At 39.4% G+C, this 16,696-nt stretch overlaps 1 protein-coding gene across 2 annotated transcripts in view; it reads right to left on the bottom strand.

Annotated features, from left to right (window-relative positions):
• znf831 (zinc finger protein 831) overlaps positions 1–16,123 on the bottom strand; it is a 16,472-nt gene extending 349 nt beyond the window's left edge. Inside the window, exons 1-6 of one of the 2 annotated variants that reach the window (XM_084395650.1) lie at positions 16,033–16,123; positions 15,439–15,638; positions 9,773–13,872; positions 6,174–6,373; positions 4,253–4,864; positions 1–1,765 (exon numbers count right to left, since the gene is read on the bottom strand). The exon at positions 1–1,765 is cut by the window's left edge and continues 349 nt beyond it. In XM_084395650.1, coding sequence (XP_084251776.1) covers positions 4,256–4,864; positions 6,174–6,373; positions 9,773–13,826 — 4,863 coding nt within the window. In that variant the 5' untranslated portion in view covers positions 13,827–13,872; positions 15,439–15,638; positions 16,033–16,123 and the 3' untranslated portion in view covers positions 1–1,765; positions 4,253–4,255. Of the gene's footprint in view, positions 1,766–4,252; positions 4,865–6,173; positions 6,374–9,772; positions 13,873–15,438; positions 15,919–16,032 lie in introns of those variants that run through there. The other variant, XM_084395649.1, reaches the window with a different exon arrangement.
• Positions 16,124–16,696: the final 573 nt, after the last annotated feature.

Below are 16,696 nucleotides of genomic sequence, written 5' to 3'. Positions count from 1 at the left end.
TGAAACCCCGGTGTGAGAGTTTACTCCTGGGCCAAGGCTTTATGCTTATTCAGACATGATGATTCGCATAAAGAGATCGCACACACGTGTGCATCCCACTGCGTGCTTTCTCCAGGTGCCTTCCAAGAGTAAAAGCTGAAACTCCTAGGGCTGTGAAACGCCGGATGAATCAGTGTTGATGGGCGGGATAGCGTGAGGATGCAGGAACTGCCTGGGTGTTTAGTGTTTACATGAACTGCATCTGTGGGTCTGAACCACAGACTGTAAAAAAAAATGGGCATAGTGTCCGAGACATCACCCGTCGGTTTCTGAAGAGCATTTCTGAATTGGGCGTAGCCGCCCGTCGCTATCTTGGTAGCGCGTCACTCCCGGATAACCAAAAATGGGCAAAGAGGCGGATTAGCTGAGGTGACGTGATGCTAACAGACAGCAGGCAAGCGGCTAGTAGTGACATCAGCTCAATCCACCTGTCACTCAAGTGGCCACGCCCCTAATTATGCAGAACTTTAAGGCTTAATATAATTTAAACGGATGAGTTATAAAAAAGATTCACCCCCCTCAGTCGTCATGAAGGGCAAAATTATATACAGTGGTGGTCAAAATTGATGGCACCCCTGATAAATATGATAAAAAATGGCTGTAAAAAATAAATCTGCATTGTTTATCCTTTTGATCTTTCCTTCAAAAAATTCGCAAAAATCTAACCTTTCATTGAAGTAAAAGAATTGAAATTGGGGGGTAAATCACATTATGAAATAAATGTTTTCTCCAAAACACGCTGGCCATAATTGTTGGCACCCCTAGAATTTTTTATGAGAAAAATATCTCTGAAGTATATTCCCATTAATATTTACCTTTTTAAGCACACCAGGGTGACTAGGAACATGAAATTGTCCAGCTATGACTTCTTGTTTCACAGGAGTTTAAATATGAGGAAACACAAAGGCCATATTCCCTTAAACATCTATCACAATGAGTAAAACCAAAGAATATAATTCTGATGAGCATCAAAAGATTGTTGAGCATCACAAAATAGAAAGTGGCTGTAAGACAATAGCTAAAGAATTGAAAATCCCCATTTTGACCATCAGGGATATAATTAAGAAGTTATAATCAACTAAAGATGTTACGAATCTGCCAGGAAGAGGACGTGTGTCTATATTGTCTTAATGGACGGTGAGGAGGAAAGTTTGAGTGGCCAAAGACTCTCCAAGGATCACAGATGGAGAACTGCAGAGATTATTTGAGTCTTGGGGGTCAGAAAGATTTATTTTTTACAGCCATTTTTTATCATATTTATCAGGGGTGCCATCAATTTTGACCACCACTGTATATATATTACCAGAACCACTTTTTGCACCAGGCTGTAAAAAAATGTTTCTGCTGTAAAGTTGGCCATTTTAACATGGGGTCTATGGGATTGACTCTCTTTTGCAGCCTGTCTCTAGTGGCCAGTCAATGAACTGCAGTTTAGGTCACTTCTGTATTGGTTTCAAGAGAGAGACAGGAAGGTTTCCGCTTGGTATGAACACAATAATGAAGATTGCCTGTGTATATTTGAGAAAATGTTTTGCTATCTTTGCTCCACGCGTTAAGGAACCTGGGGGCCTTAGTGGTTATCTAGTGCCGAATGCAAGGGGCCCGATGGCTCCAGTGGTCAGCACACACTGTGCACGAGGGGCCTGCGATCCGCAGTTATCAGACTGCACTTTATGTACTTTATGCCTTCCACACTAGCCCATCTGACCTGGTTCATAACATACACCTGGAAGTACAGACAGAATGCAGTAATTACAATTTGTTTCATCTATCAGCAAAATAATTCAATAATCCTAACATGATGTAAAACAACATTTGTGTTGTGTTTGTGTGTTTGCGTGTTTGCAACTCATTCTCAGTCCCAAGGCATCCAATACTACAGCTTGTCCAAGACATACAGGAGCCAAAAGCGTCTATTTTGCATCTGTTTACTGACACAGCCAACAGCTCATTGCTGTAATGAGACATCTTTCAATGTACTCCCACATTGATGGACATTAAAAAATGATAATTTTGTAATGATGACAAAGCTAGATAATTTTGCTTGCTAAAATTTGTCCACAAATGTGTTCTTTATTTCCATCGTAAGATGTATTATATACTGATTGTGCATTTAATTCTAAACATTTAGTCATGTTCCTGTATCTGAAAAGGTTTTTATGTTATAGACATTTTGAGCATCTAACCTCATATCTACCCTAAACCTAACCACTTTTCCACAATATAAAACATAAAAATGACAAATATTTGTGCATTTGGCTTTTATCCAAAGTGATTTTTACTGCATTAAATGTATGCATTCTATCAGTTCTCACTTTCCTTGGGAATCAAACTCATGACCTATAGACCTTATGTAGCTCCGCCCCTTTTCAGCGCTGTGCTCATTGTCTTTTGACTTCCGGTCTGTATTTTCACAGCGTTTTACGTGTTTATTAATGAACGGCTCGGTTTAAAATCTTCCCGGTCGATTTACATTTGTTAAGTCATCTGCTTTAAACATTACAGTCCTCATGATAACTTTCGTTAACTTTACATTAAGTAAATCCACTTAAAAAGCTAATTACTCCTGGACAGAAATGCCATATAAATATACAGAGCGACCGCAAAACGGAAGTTAAAAGACAATTTTCCAAAGATGGCGGCGCCCTTGTTTCTCTGGTGCATAAGGTCTATAGCCATGTGATCTTTGCCACCGCCGGAACTGAGCCATATGTGCCATAGTTGGCCCAGATGAGGCCCTGATATGCATGCTATTGACAGTTATGCCGTGCGGTATGTGGGCCACAACTGGGCCAGATGTCATTTGAAACGTACGTTTTTAATGGCTGAAAATCCTCCTAATCTTATTTAAAAGATAAATCTGAAATTTAGCATGATGCAGTCGGTCCCAAAAACAAATGGCATTTGACATCAAGGCTGTGGTAGTGGTAGCGTTTCTTCAGGCGCAGTTTTTGAATGTGTGCGTTCAGATCGGGGTCATGATCAAATCTGGGTATGTTCCTTGTGCAGAGCAACTGTTTTGCCTTGGAAGACTTGGAATACTGGCAATTTTCTGAATAAATTATTATTAATCTGAATTAAATTTTTTATCTGACTGTTACATCAACATACTATGGAAGCTTGTTTCCGCCACAGAATAAAAAATAAAAAAGGTAATTGCAACTTTTTATCTCACAATTTTTACTTTTTATCAGAATTGTGTGATATAAAGTCGCAATTGCGAGTTATAAAGTCAGAATTGTGTGATATAAAGTCAGAATTGTGTTATATAAAGTCGCAAGTGCGAGTTATAAAGTCAGAATTGTGTTATATAAAGTCGCAATTGCGAGATATAAAGTCAGAATTGTGTGATATAAAGTCAGAATTGTGTTATATAAAGTCGCAAGTGCGATTTATAAAGTCAGAATTGTGTTATATAAAGTCAGAATTGTGTTATATAAAGTCGCAAGTGCGAGTTATAAAGTCAGAATTGTGTGATATAAAGTCAGAATTGTGTGATATAAAGTCAGAATTGTGTTATATAAAGTCGCAAGTGCGATTTATAAAGTCAGAATTGTGTTATATAAAGTCGCAAGTGCGAGTTATAAAGTCAGAATTGTGTGATATAAAGTCAGAATTGAGTGATATAAAGTTGCAATTGCATGTTATAAAATCAGAATTGTGAGATATAAACTCGCAATTCTGAGGAAAAAAGTCAGTCTTTTTTTCCTTAGAATTGGACTTTATAACTCGCAATTGCGAGTTTATATCTCACAATTCTGAGAAAAAAATGGCAATTCTTTCACAATTCTGAATTCACAATTCAAGTTACAATTTGGAGAAAAGATATAAACTCGCGCAATTGTGTGTTATAAAGTCATAATAGCGAGATATAAATTCCCAATTGCGAGAATTTTTTTCCAGAATTGTGAGTTTATATCACGCAATTCTAAAATAAAAAGTCACAATTTTTAAAATGTATTTTTAAAAACTTTTAAAATGTTTTATTCTGTGGCGGAAACAAGCTTCCATAACATCCAGTACGTTATGATGACAAAATGATACCCCAGTATATAGTTTCCTGATACAATTACATGTCAGCCTACTGATAGCAAAGGTTTCTCATTGCAAGAATTCTTTTCCGTCGTGATGTAAGGACTTCTTGGACAAGTGGCAGGATTGGACACCATGGAAGTGAGAATGGGTTGATTTGGTCTTGTTTGTGTGTACTTACACCTTACTCAAGTTCAATGACCAGCTTTTGCTCATCATCACTACTACTGTCCTCATGCTCCAGGTAACTATTGCCTAAATACAACAGTTTAGACTCTGTTGAGTTGCTATGGATGCCTGGGGGACATATTTGCGGTTCTTGACTGGACATTTGATTTGAAGCATTGCAATGACTGGGCCCAGCACTGAATGATGAAGTAATACTTGTACTGACAGACTCAATCTTCGAAGCGCCACAGTTATTTGCAGGTGATACAGGTGTGCCACTTGTTTTGTGCATCTGAACTTGAGAGCCTTTTGAGTAAATCCAATAGCTCATCGAACCCCTTGTCTGCGTCTCCTTTTGGAATTCATTTTGCATGGTATTCACTGGTTGCCTGGAACTCAGTGAGGATGTCTCCTGTTGGCTCGTCTCTCGACAAGGGCTGTTCCCCAGATATTCCCCCATGTTGGTGTTGTTGGCACATTCCCCTTGACCTTCATGTTGACATGTTTGTGAAAGGATGTTTGTGCAAACAGATGCTTCTGGACTGTTTGAATCGCTGAATTTTTCATGCTGAAGTGGTTCTGAAATGTTGAGGGACACTTGAGCGGATGTCTGATGTTTTTCTTCCTGTTGTCAAAAAGAAACATAAAATTACTACATATTACCTTGGCAAAGCCCAAAGTATACAAAGTATCACAAAATGCGCGTGACACAATTTCGTCTCCTGAATAGTACGCACCGTTTTGTAACTGCGCCTGCTTTGTATACGCAGGTCACACATGCGCATTTAATTAGTTTTGCACTAATCAGTTGCGGTCAAAACACTTATTCAAAATAAGAGAATATGCGATTTTTTATATTTTTTATAGAAAGATTAAAATCCCGGGAAAAACGAGAGGGTTGACAGGTATGGTCCACTGCCTGCACTATTTCTCTCCATAAGTTATGACTGATAAAAATCTTCTACCAGCGTCAGTTGAGTCGCTTCACTGTCATTAATAAATCCTCTCCTGTGGCCTCATGGGATAGTAAAGTGTTCATCATATGCACACTTCAAAATCTCAGCAGCAGTAGTAGATCATCCGGGGACATGTTGCCTGCTCTTTTATGAGTACTGTGAATTCAGACATACTTCTTTAGTCGCATGCTGTTTTCCATCTACTATATAGTAGGGAAGTATGTGATTTAATTTTGGATGAAGCCTACGTGTTTGACTGTACGCATAAAAAAAACTAAGTATACTTTAGGGCTGGCTGGTTTATGCTGTGGGCCGCTCTCTCTGTTGAGTGGATGTGAGGCAGTGCTTTATGACTTATTAGTTATTCATCAAAAAAAAAAAAAATAATAATTTCATAACGACATGACGTCTGGAATGAAGAAAGTTAAGACTGATCAACATGATTCATATTCAAAATGGGAAGAAAGTGTTGCTTTGTTTACGGGATGTATATGCACATTTCCCTTTTTGAATGATGAATATAGACTGTTATTTCCTCTCAATCAGGCGCAGAACCAAAATCTATTCAGACACCTTCAACATTTCTCACATTATCACAGTTCATTCGCTATAGAAAAATGGTATAAAATATGAGGTTTAGAAAATGGTCATAAAATATGACAAGAACTCAGAGTTATCAGATCAGTTGATATTTGACTGGTTTTGTCCGTCCTTCTGTTAGACTGTCTCACACATGAATTATGTTGAATATCTGTCAGCTGTTAAATTAGATAATACCAGTTTAGCTCAACCAATTACCAAGAAATGCTTCATTTTGTTCAGTCTGTGGTGTAAAAAGGTCGCATTAGCAATTAAAGAAAAAACCCTTCAGCAAAACATGCTCAGGTCAAAGTGTCGGAATAATTTTTGGTTTGACTGTATACCCAGATGTCACATTCAGTGTTTGGTGTGTCACGTCATTTCTTTCTTTTCTCTCACCTTTCTTTTGTCCTGTTTTCCATTGTCGTCACAGCCTTGGCATGTGAAGGTGTGTGTGTTGTTGGTGTCAGCCATGTTTGTGGTCGGTCTCTCTCCTTCTCCACCTCCAATCTCTAGCTCTTTGGGGATCGAATCCTTGCTCTCCGTCCCAGGATCCCTCTGAAACCTCAGGCTTTTGAGGGTATCATCCTCCCCAGGCCCTGAGAGCAGAACAATAACAGAATTAATAAATGCTGCTTCTTACACGGCTCTGTGGAATACTTGATTCTGATTGGTCAATCATGCCATCCAGCGGTATATTATTCCCAGATAACAACCGCTGAGAACAGAAACACAGGCTCATCCGGGTCACTGAAGTCAGCAGCGCTATATACGCTAGGATCGGGTTTTCTTCGTGGAAGTTTTGCATTTGGTGAGCTAATAAAATATTAAAACTCAGTCAAATCAATCTTTTGTGTACAGTTATTTAATATGCCATCCAGTATCGTGGGCTCTCTCTTGTTTCATACAAACGCAGTGGCGGCCATTTTGTGACTTTTGTTTTGTACACTGTTGGATTATAAGATACAAACAGGTATAATTTAAAAACAGTTTAATCTGAAATCAATATCTCTTATCTCTATAATTATTTATGTGGTGAAATGCTGTGTAATAATAAGTGTTATGACTGTAAACCGTATCTCTTAAATGTCCGTCTAGTTTGAATTTTGCGTAAAAGCTTTGCGTTTAAAGACCTAATAAAATATTTCAACTAAGATTAATATTTCGTGTCTAATTATTTACTTATGTGGCAAGTAGCTGTGTAATAAGCGTGATAATGAACATCCAGCCGGCTGTTATCTCAGAATAAACCCTTTCAGGCTGATGGAGACCTGATCCTGATCACCCTGTCGGGGTTTATTCTGAGATAACAACCGGCTGGATGTACATTACCCCTTACATAAGCTGGGTCTCCACTTGTTCTTGTGGTTCCTCATGTCAATGTTAATTCTTAAAGGCAGTTCCAAGTGTTAACAAATTCACTTGACTAGAGTATGGAAGGGTGTAATTGTGATATGGGAGAAGTGTTACTTTTAATATGTTGGTTAAAACATGATAATTTATAACACATGTGCCTGTCTGCTTTTGCAAAAATGTTATAGGCTTATGGTTTTATGGCAACGATAAACTTTTTTGTCCAAAACTAATAAACTGGTCACAGAAATCTCTTTTCTACTGAGCATAAGGCATGATTTCTGAATACAAATGTTACAGCCAGAAAACATATCTACAGTAATTCAGCCTCTTGGAATTTATGCCTCATTGCAAACCATATGTCAGCCAAATGAAGAAAAAAATAACGTGACAGTTTCACATTGTATATCAAGGCACACCGACCAACATATGCTACTATATATTATGGTGGTGGAGATATAAAAACGATTCTCCTGATGAAAAACAATCGGTCAGATTCTCTGGGGTGGAACTGGTTTGGCTGAACTCTTGCGCAGCATTGCTCAGAAAAGGAGGCTACGTTTGGCTCTTAGGTTTCTTGTCAGCTGTCTGGAATAAAGACCGGCATAACATCTCATTTTAACCTCTGGGTCTTGCTCTGGTGGGGACCATCTACTGAGCACCCTGTCTATTCCCTGAACACATCTGACCAATCAAATCCACTCCAGTCAAGACTAGTCGGGAGGATAAAGATTGCTGTTGATCAACTTTTTATCGACAATTCACTGAAGCATCCATTGACTTTTTCTGAGAGTTTTCTTTAGCTTTGAGAAAGAATGTTTTTTGTTTTTTTTAAAGAATCTTATTAGAAGGGCTGTAAATTTTGTTTATTCTAAGCCTCTCTGATCGACCCTTGACCTTCTTAATTTTTGTTACTATGACTAATTGGAGGTGACCTGTGACCTAATGAAAGGGAATCTCTTAAGAGTGCTATTTACGCAGGGATCAAATGTTTCCCTCGAACAAGTGACTCTAATTAAAGAGAGGCATCAGGTCAGTGAAGGAATACATTGGGATTATAAAGGTTAGGACAGGAAAAAGCCGCAGAGAATGTGATGACAACTTAATGATGTTCACCTTAGATTCACCCTCTCACACTAAAATCTTGGTGATCCTACTGAATTCGAAACAGATTCTGCTTGTGAACTGCTATCGCTGCACGCCTTGAGTATGCAAGACAGAATGGTTCAACAGCTTTGCCCTTTTTTCCCCACATAATTATTCTAATGTGTAGTGTTGCATCCCAATCTGAGATGTCTCTATCAATACAGGTAACAACACTTGTTTATTCGGCCACTACTAAAATGTGTGAGCTCTAAATTGATGTATCCTAATCAATGCTCTATCATGCAAGCATCCTTTTATTAATCTTTTTTTTACTACTTTTAATAGCAAGGTTTTCCTGTACTTATCCACTTTCGATTCTTGAACGTTTCTCAAAGGATTGCACGATTTTGGTAATATTCTTAGGTGACAAAAGCATGTGACTTGACATAATGCAAATGACCTGTTGTGCTGCTGTAATTGGACAATATTCTTTCATGTAAGATAGGAATCACGAATTATTTTCATTGAGGTATTTCATTGAGCCCGCTTGCATGGAGTGCATGAGATAATTATAAAATAAGAGGAAGTCTGCATTGTCATAAAGCATTGTCTAGTAACATAGAGAGATGGGAAGTGTTGATCTCTTGTCGCCACCTTGTGAAGAGAAAATGTTATGACATCCATTGAAATCAGTGTTGATGATTTATAATGTCCCAGAAATTTGTTCTAAGAATGTTTTGCTAATGGTCCCTATACTTTTGCATAAGTAATGAAAATGTTATTTCTGAATGTTCTTTGAACTATCAAAACGTCCAGTTTAAAAAAAAAAAAAAGGTTATTTTAACGTTAAGGGAACATTCTGTTTTGCAAACAGTGTTGGAACATTACTTTTAAATGTTCTCTGAACAGTCTGAAACAAGAAGTAACATTTAAAAATGTATGATGAACATCCAACTAAAACATTTTAGAGAAACGACGCATAGATAATGTTTTGTGCTAATGTTAGGGTGTGCTAATGCTTTAATGTTTGAGAACATTAAATACCATAACATTGAACGAACTTTGCATTAATGGGTAACACTTTACAATAAGGTTCATTTAGTTCAATTAGTTAACATGAACTAAGAATGAACAATGTTTCTTTAGCATTTATTAATCTTACTTAATATTAATTTCAACATTTACTAATACGTTATTGAAATCAAAGGTTGTTTTTGTTAACATTAGTGAATGCACTGTGAACTAACATGAACAAACAATGAACAGCTGTATTTTTATTAACTAACATTAACAAAGATGAATAAATACTGTAACAAATGTATTGCTCATTGTTAGTTCATGTTAGTAAATACATTAGCTAATGTTAACTAATGATGCTTATTATAAAGTGTTAGCCATTAATGTTATCCGACTATTAAACCTTCCCAGAATGTTAGCCAAACTTCTGAGAGCATTCCCTGTTATCTGGAGTCTATGGTTGTTTTTCACATGCAAGCACTGCACTGTAAACAGCACGACAAAATTACCTTGCAGAGATATATAATAGTAATTTGACCCACCTGTAAATATTTCTGGATTGGCATGGCGTGCATCTCCACATTTGGTGCTGTCTTCAAGAATGCTGTCCATTGTGCATGATGCTTTTATTTGACTGTAAGTGTCATTCACAAAGTCACCAGGGCCCAGAGCAAAGTCCTGTTGGAGTTCATACTGTGTAGGTGTTTGTCCTGGACCACACGTTTCAGTCGATAGGGTCCCACGCGTGCAGCTGAGCTTACCTGTGTCACATGCATCTAAATTTGAGCTGCCACAGTTTGGCTTGTTAGGCTTATTGGAGTTCGTCACGTTTTGCATCTGCTGTGATTCTGCGGTAGAGGTCTTTTTCTCACAAATAGTTCTGAGCTGTGTCGTTGTCGTTGTTTCAACCCTCTCACCGTTTTCTGGTAACGTGACTGACACGAGGTGGTCTGTTTCATTAGGCTCCACTGGCTCAGTTTGAACGTGATTTGGCTCCATTATCTCTGTGAATATTTGATCCTCAGGGGAGCTAACCAAATCTGGGTTACGGACAGAACACTTTCGGGGCTCTTTGTCATTTTCTCTTCTAGAATAGCTCTCGTCCACTGAGCGAGGTTCGTCTCCAGCCACTGGTTTGTGATGTGACTCTGCAATAACCTCAAACTCAGCAGGTTTTCTCTCCTGGGGATTCTCAGGTATCTTCTGTGGTTCATACAACTCTCCAGCTGTATTTGTTTTGCAATCCACTGAGGCTGTGCTATGAAACTTTGTCTGTGGATGTGACCAAGATGACACAAACTGAGGGCTGCCGTTTGCATCATTTTTAGCATTTTGAGAGTTTAAACTATAAACAGTTTCTGCTTTGTTTACTGAACTGGCAGATTCACAACAATTGGAAGTGTTATTTTTTCTCATCTCACCATTATCTGCCGTTTCCTGTTCCATGCACACATTAGTCACATCATTGCTAAATAACTCCTGTGAAAGTGTATGGTTTGTTAAAGTTGTTGTTTCAATGTGAGGCTCTATCAGTGCTAACTGTTCATCAGATATGATCTGCATGACGATCTGGAGGTCAGCTGTTCGTACATAAAACGTGTTTTGAGCCTGTGCTGAGCCATTTAGGACCATCACCTTTCCTTCAGACTGGGATTCTTGAAAGTCACATCCAGTGGCCATTATAGAGGCAGAGCTGTTTAGCGTATTCTCATACACTGTGGATTTAGTGTCCGCTGTAAGACCCATATGTTTTCCTGGTTCGCTCACGGGGGAGGCAGAATGGTTTTGAACTGTTGGTGGAGGATAGATTTGTAGATCAGATTCCGAACAATAACTCACTGTTGATATTGTGTTCGTTGATGTGACGGGTTGAGCGTTCTCTGAGGTTGTTAAAACTTTCAGAGGGTGATGCATTGCAGACGATACAGGAACTGTCGACTGGCTTTCCACCACACCTGTTGCACAGTTGCTCTGCAACAAAGACACTTGCTTCTGCACCGGTGGAGGTAGCGTAGGAGAAACCAGTGTAGGCGTGGTAGACTGAAGTTGTGTCAGGACTTTGGATGAACTGTTTGTGTGATTCAGCCCTGAACAGGAAACCGATAAAATAGGCATTGAGGTTGTCGCACACAATACATCTTGATTACTCCGGTCAAAGGTTGTGACTATTGAAGCACCCTGACTCTGGTTTGAGGATAATACACTGTTCTCAAGATGGCATTGCACTGTAGTTTGCCGGCTTTGCGTGACAGCTGGAATGGTTGAACAAGTGTTGTGTGTTAACGTGGATCCGGAAGAAGAAGTCGACACTCCATCTGTGGGACACGGGATCTTCAGCTGGTACTTTGGAGGAAAGCTGGTCTTGGCTTCAGGGACAGTAGAGCTGGTGATAGAACCAGACGGCGGGCCAGATGTCCCACTTACACTGATCAAACAAAGTGTATTACCAAGGAACTGACTTGGATTTGAGAGCTGTTGTATGAAGCTACCCTGCGGGTGGAGATTTTGCATGTTGACCTTTTGTGCTGGAACTGTGATGGAAGTCTGGGTCGCACAGGTTGATAGAAGTGATTGACTCATATTTCCATTTGCCTGTCCAGTTCTTGGATCTGAAATACTGGGCATTTTCACATCATTCCCAGTGCGCTGTTTCTTCCTCTCTGATGGTATACGGCAATCAAGGTGTTGTGTTGCTGATTCATCCCTTTCCATGTCTGCCCCCTTTGCATTATTATTCTCAAAGCTGGTATATGACACTTTAAGGTCAGAAGAACCAGAAGTAAAGCTCAGAGACACGGATCCATTGTCTCTCTGTTGGCTAATTTGAGTTTCCAGGCTCTCTGCTTGTTCAGAGCTGGATGTTGTCTTTTTCATCTTCAGCGGGCAGTCTTTCTCAGTATTGTAGAGTTTCCTAAATGTCCCACCTTTGTAAGTGTGCCACTTTGTGTAGTCAAATTTCTTGGCTTTTCTCCTGTTGTTTCCTTTTATGCATGACTCCGTTCCCAAATCAGTGCTGTCTCCATCTGAGCTAAGACTGCTTATACTACCTCTTTCAACCGGGGATCTCTCTGGAGGCAAACCATCTACCGCTACCTGCCTAACTAGTGAGCGATGACCTTGTGCATGTTGGTGTAATGGTCTTATTGGGTAAACATGCCCTGCACTACACCTTCTGCTAAGATTTAAATTCATTGCTCCGTCAGTGGGTTTGACACCCATAGTGAAGGGTAAAGAACTGCTTCGCGTTAATGGTGCATGATCTGTGCAAGTGGAGGGTTGTGTTGGCGCAGAGCTGAGAATTGCTCCACCTCGTCTGTCTTGATTTTGAGAGCTTGAGATGTGCTTGTTGCTCCTAATCTCAAAATGGAAGGAGTCTTTATAAGTGTACGGCATGGGAAGATCAATGCTTCCTTGTTTTGACAATACTGTCTTTCTTGGACGCACATTTTCCAGTTGTTTATTGTCCACCAGCACACTGTTCTCATATATAAGCTTTGAAATGCGTTCTTCCAGCTTCTGCTTCTCCTGAACGGACACCTGGCTTTTCCCGTCCTCTGGTGTCTGGGATGCACTTGCTTCTTGCTGTTCCATTGGAGTTTCTTTAAATGATTCCGCAGTGGGATCGTGCAGACTTGCTCCAGGACTGCTGGATGAGTGATGCTCACTGCTGTCACTGAAGCCAGAGTCTGTACTGTCGTGGCTTTGAGATTTTACCCGAGACCTGGGCGAATCCCAAGGTTTGGAAAATAAAGCCTCCTGCCTCTGAAGCGGTGTACGATTTGGAATCGACGATGTACATCCATCCTCACCTGTCTGTTGGAGGGCAGGATCATTTTTAACGCCGACTGAAAACTCCACAGTTTTTCTCAAAGAATTTACCTTGTCTTGAAGTGCTGGTGTTGTGCTAAATCCAACCATGGCAGCATTGCGTAATGCCCATTCAATGCCAGTCACTGTAGAGTCTTCCTGACTTGGTACTACAGGAAAAACCTCTTTGCTTCTCTTTACATCTCCGCCATTCGTCTCAGAAGATGGACTGGTGCAGTTGTCCTTCGAACTCTCCATGCTCTCCTGGCTGCTGAAGGTGCCTTTGTCAGATTCGCTGGACAGGCGTGCATGAGCCTGTGTGCGCTTGTGTTTATAAAGGTTACTCTGTGTCTTGAAGGAAATGCCACAGGTAGTGCAGGGATACGGTCGCTCTCCTGTGTGGCAACGGAGATGTTTCTCGAGCACGCTGGGCTTCAGACAGTCCTTTCCGCAGTGTGGGCAAATATGCTTCCCAATAGGCTTTGGTCTGGCCGAGGTTGCTGGAGCCACTAGCCTTTGTTGTTGCAAAGCAGCCCTGCTGGCAATATGCAGTGTCAGAGAGGGCAGAGTCGAGTTGCTACACATCCCTGGCAGGAACAGTGGTAGAACCGTTGGATCCTGCAAGGCTCCAGGTTGGGCCTGAGGATATGTCTGCAGGCCAGGGGCAGGAACGCTGTGGACATACATAGTCGTAAAAGGGGCCTGAACATGAGTATCCTTCTCTCTCTGTGCAGACACTGAACACTGAGGCTCGGTAGCTCTGGCAAAGCTCTGCTTGCTAGTTGCCATGGTAACACAACCCTTGTGATGCTGGGAGACGGAGCTCACTAATTACCTAAAAAAAAAAATGAAACAGTTTTATTATTATTATTTTTCATTAGGCTTGGACTCCTCTGGATCAAAGGATTCCTCCCCCTATTTGAACTGGAATGCAGGTGATAGGAAGCTAAAGAAATCTAGATTTAACACCTTATTACAGATTACCATCATGTGAGTGGGTAGAAGCTACAAAATGTGTTTCAGAGCAGGCTGGCTATTCTGGACTTCAAAAGAAAATGGTATACCAGCAGAAACAACTGGTTGAATTTCCTCACATCAATAGAATGATTACATTTGACAACTATCGTCTTTTATTCTGATCAGTTAATCATGGAAATGTACAAATGTGATGAAGATAATTCAAGACGGCTATGATTATAAGTCTAGTAGGAGTATTTAATGCGAACATTTGGTGAGTATTTGCATATTGCAGAAGCACCAGAGGAGAATGAGCAAAAAACAGTGGTGGTAAAGTTGTGACTCATTTCTAGAAGAATGATAGCATCATAGACCTCCTTCCTAGACACACATTTGTTAAACAAGCTCCACTTTATTAATCTTTTTGTATTTTTCACATGAATGCAAGTATGCTTAGGTTGTGAGATATTTCAGCCTTTAGAGTTGAAAAAGACAGTTCTATAAAAAAATAAAATAAAAAAAAACAGTTACTCATTTTTTGAAGGTGACGTAGTTACATTGTACTTACTCAGATAAGCATGGTTACACTTTATTTTAAGATGTCATTGTTACAGTGTAATTATATATTTAAGTACTGAGTAATAATAATTAACTACATGTACTTACTATAGGGTTAGGGTAGGATTAGGTTTTGGTTTAGGATTAATTGCATGTAATTATGCATAATTTACTCTTATTACTACGGTAAGTACATGTAACATATGTAACAAGGACACTGTAAAATAAAGTGTTACCCTCAGAGTAATATTAATTAATTACATGTACTTACTATAGAGTTACGGTTAGGGTTTGGATTAGGGTTAGTTACTTGTAATTGTGCATAATTTACTGTTTTTATAAAAACCTAACTATAATAAGTATATGTAGTAACATGTAAAAAAAAAAAAAAAAAACGTATTACTAGGACATTTGCAGAAAGTTTGTATGAAAGTTATACACAACATGCATTTGCTAATCTCTGCTCATTCTCATTAATTTGTCTATCTTCAAAAAAATAATGATTTTAAAACCTGTCTCTATGTAGGCTATTCATTATTAAACTTGAAACGATACTTGTTTACCACAGAATAGATTTAAGACAAATGTGAATTCACAAATCACATCACTATGAAAAAAAATATTTAAAATGATTTAGGAACAAGCTGAAAGCCAAGGCTTCAAATTATATAAACTAAAATAATACACCTTAACATTACCCGCCATTCTTAATTACTTGCAGAAGTTACATTTAAATACCCTATTCTTTGTATTGTTCACATCCCTTTTTCTGTACCCTATGTATCACATCACTACGCTTAAGAAAGATATTCCCATCAAGCACATCACAAGCGATGTAGAAGATCATCCTGTGTGCTTTAGGATAGTGCAATCATGGGTCACTCACCAGAACTTAAAGGTGACACTGCAGCAGCTAAAGGTTGTCCAATTAAATCCAAAACGTGGAAACCAAAATCCACCTTTGGAAGAGTGAGAGTTGGCAAGAGCAAGAGAGGGACTGACGGCATGTGACTGTGGCACTCTCTCTCAACACAAAGGCCTCTGGTTCCTCTTCCCTCTTTAGTTTTCTTACTGTCGCTTCTGTTGCTGATGGAGGAAATACAAACGTCATTCATGCAAATGTGACTGGATGACGGCGGCAACACAATGTAAAAAGTACAAGAGAGAGAGTGAAAGAGGAAGAGAGAAGTGACTCCCAGAACCATTAAAAACAAAGTTCAGGGTGCCAGCACTTTGAAATAAAAGAACACAATCCAAAGTGAAGACATATCGCAAAATGGAGATCCAGAGAGAAAGACTAAATGAGATGGACACAGATAGAGAAGAGAGCAGATGGAGGGAGGGAGAGAGAGAGAGAGAGAGAGAGAGAGAGAGAGAGAGAGAGAGAGAGAGAGACTAGAGACAGCATGAAAAATAGAAACTGAATTGACAAACAAAATCCCTGTACAAAAGAGGAAGTGCTATGAACATGCAGACCCACCTCAAACTGAACACACACGCGCGCGCACACACATGTTTGCAGCATGTACCTGACTTCTGTTTCTGTCTTTTCTCACTCCTCCAGTCACCCACACACCCACACACAAAGGAGAAGTGTAACAGAAATTGTGGTGTTGTAACATTTAATGGTGTACGTTCTTATTTATATATTTTGCTAGAAATGTTAGCAGCTACTCATCAAAATAAGTGGCTTGTTTCTGGCACCCAGTGATCAGAGAGTACATTAGCAACCATCTGTGCTTTAAACTGCATCAGAGGAATGGAGGCCTCATTATTTCCTGTAAACAAAAGCGAAAGCAAATCCTCTGGAGGAATACAATCTGATTGTATTATCCTTCTGTGATAAATTGCTTTGGCCTTCACTCTCTGCTCCTCGTGTAATTGCCATTTTTATCAGAAATGCCAAAAAAAAAAAGAAGAAAAAAAAAAGATTAACAAACAGTTGAAAGCAAAACTACCTGTTTAGAAATGTTAATACAAGTGTAATATTATTGCAAATGCAGGATAGAGGTAGAGTGTTGGCAAAAATAACAGAATGAAAAACTAAAATGATATATTTCGCATTTATCCTATAGAGAAATAAAAATTTACTATCTTGTGTAAAGGCTTGTTTTTTATGTCTGACATGCCAACAGGGAAAGGGA

This window comes from Rutilus rutilus, assembly GCF_951802725.1.
Source record: "Rutilus rutilus genome assembly, chromosome: 22".
In the NCBI taxonomy this organism is placed as follows: Eukaryota; Metazoa; Chordata; class Actinopteri; order Cypriniformes; family Leuciscidae; genus Rutilus; species Rutilus rutilus.
Note: the sequence above shows the minus strand (reverse complement) of the source record. Positions and strands in the feature narration are given on the sequence as shown.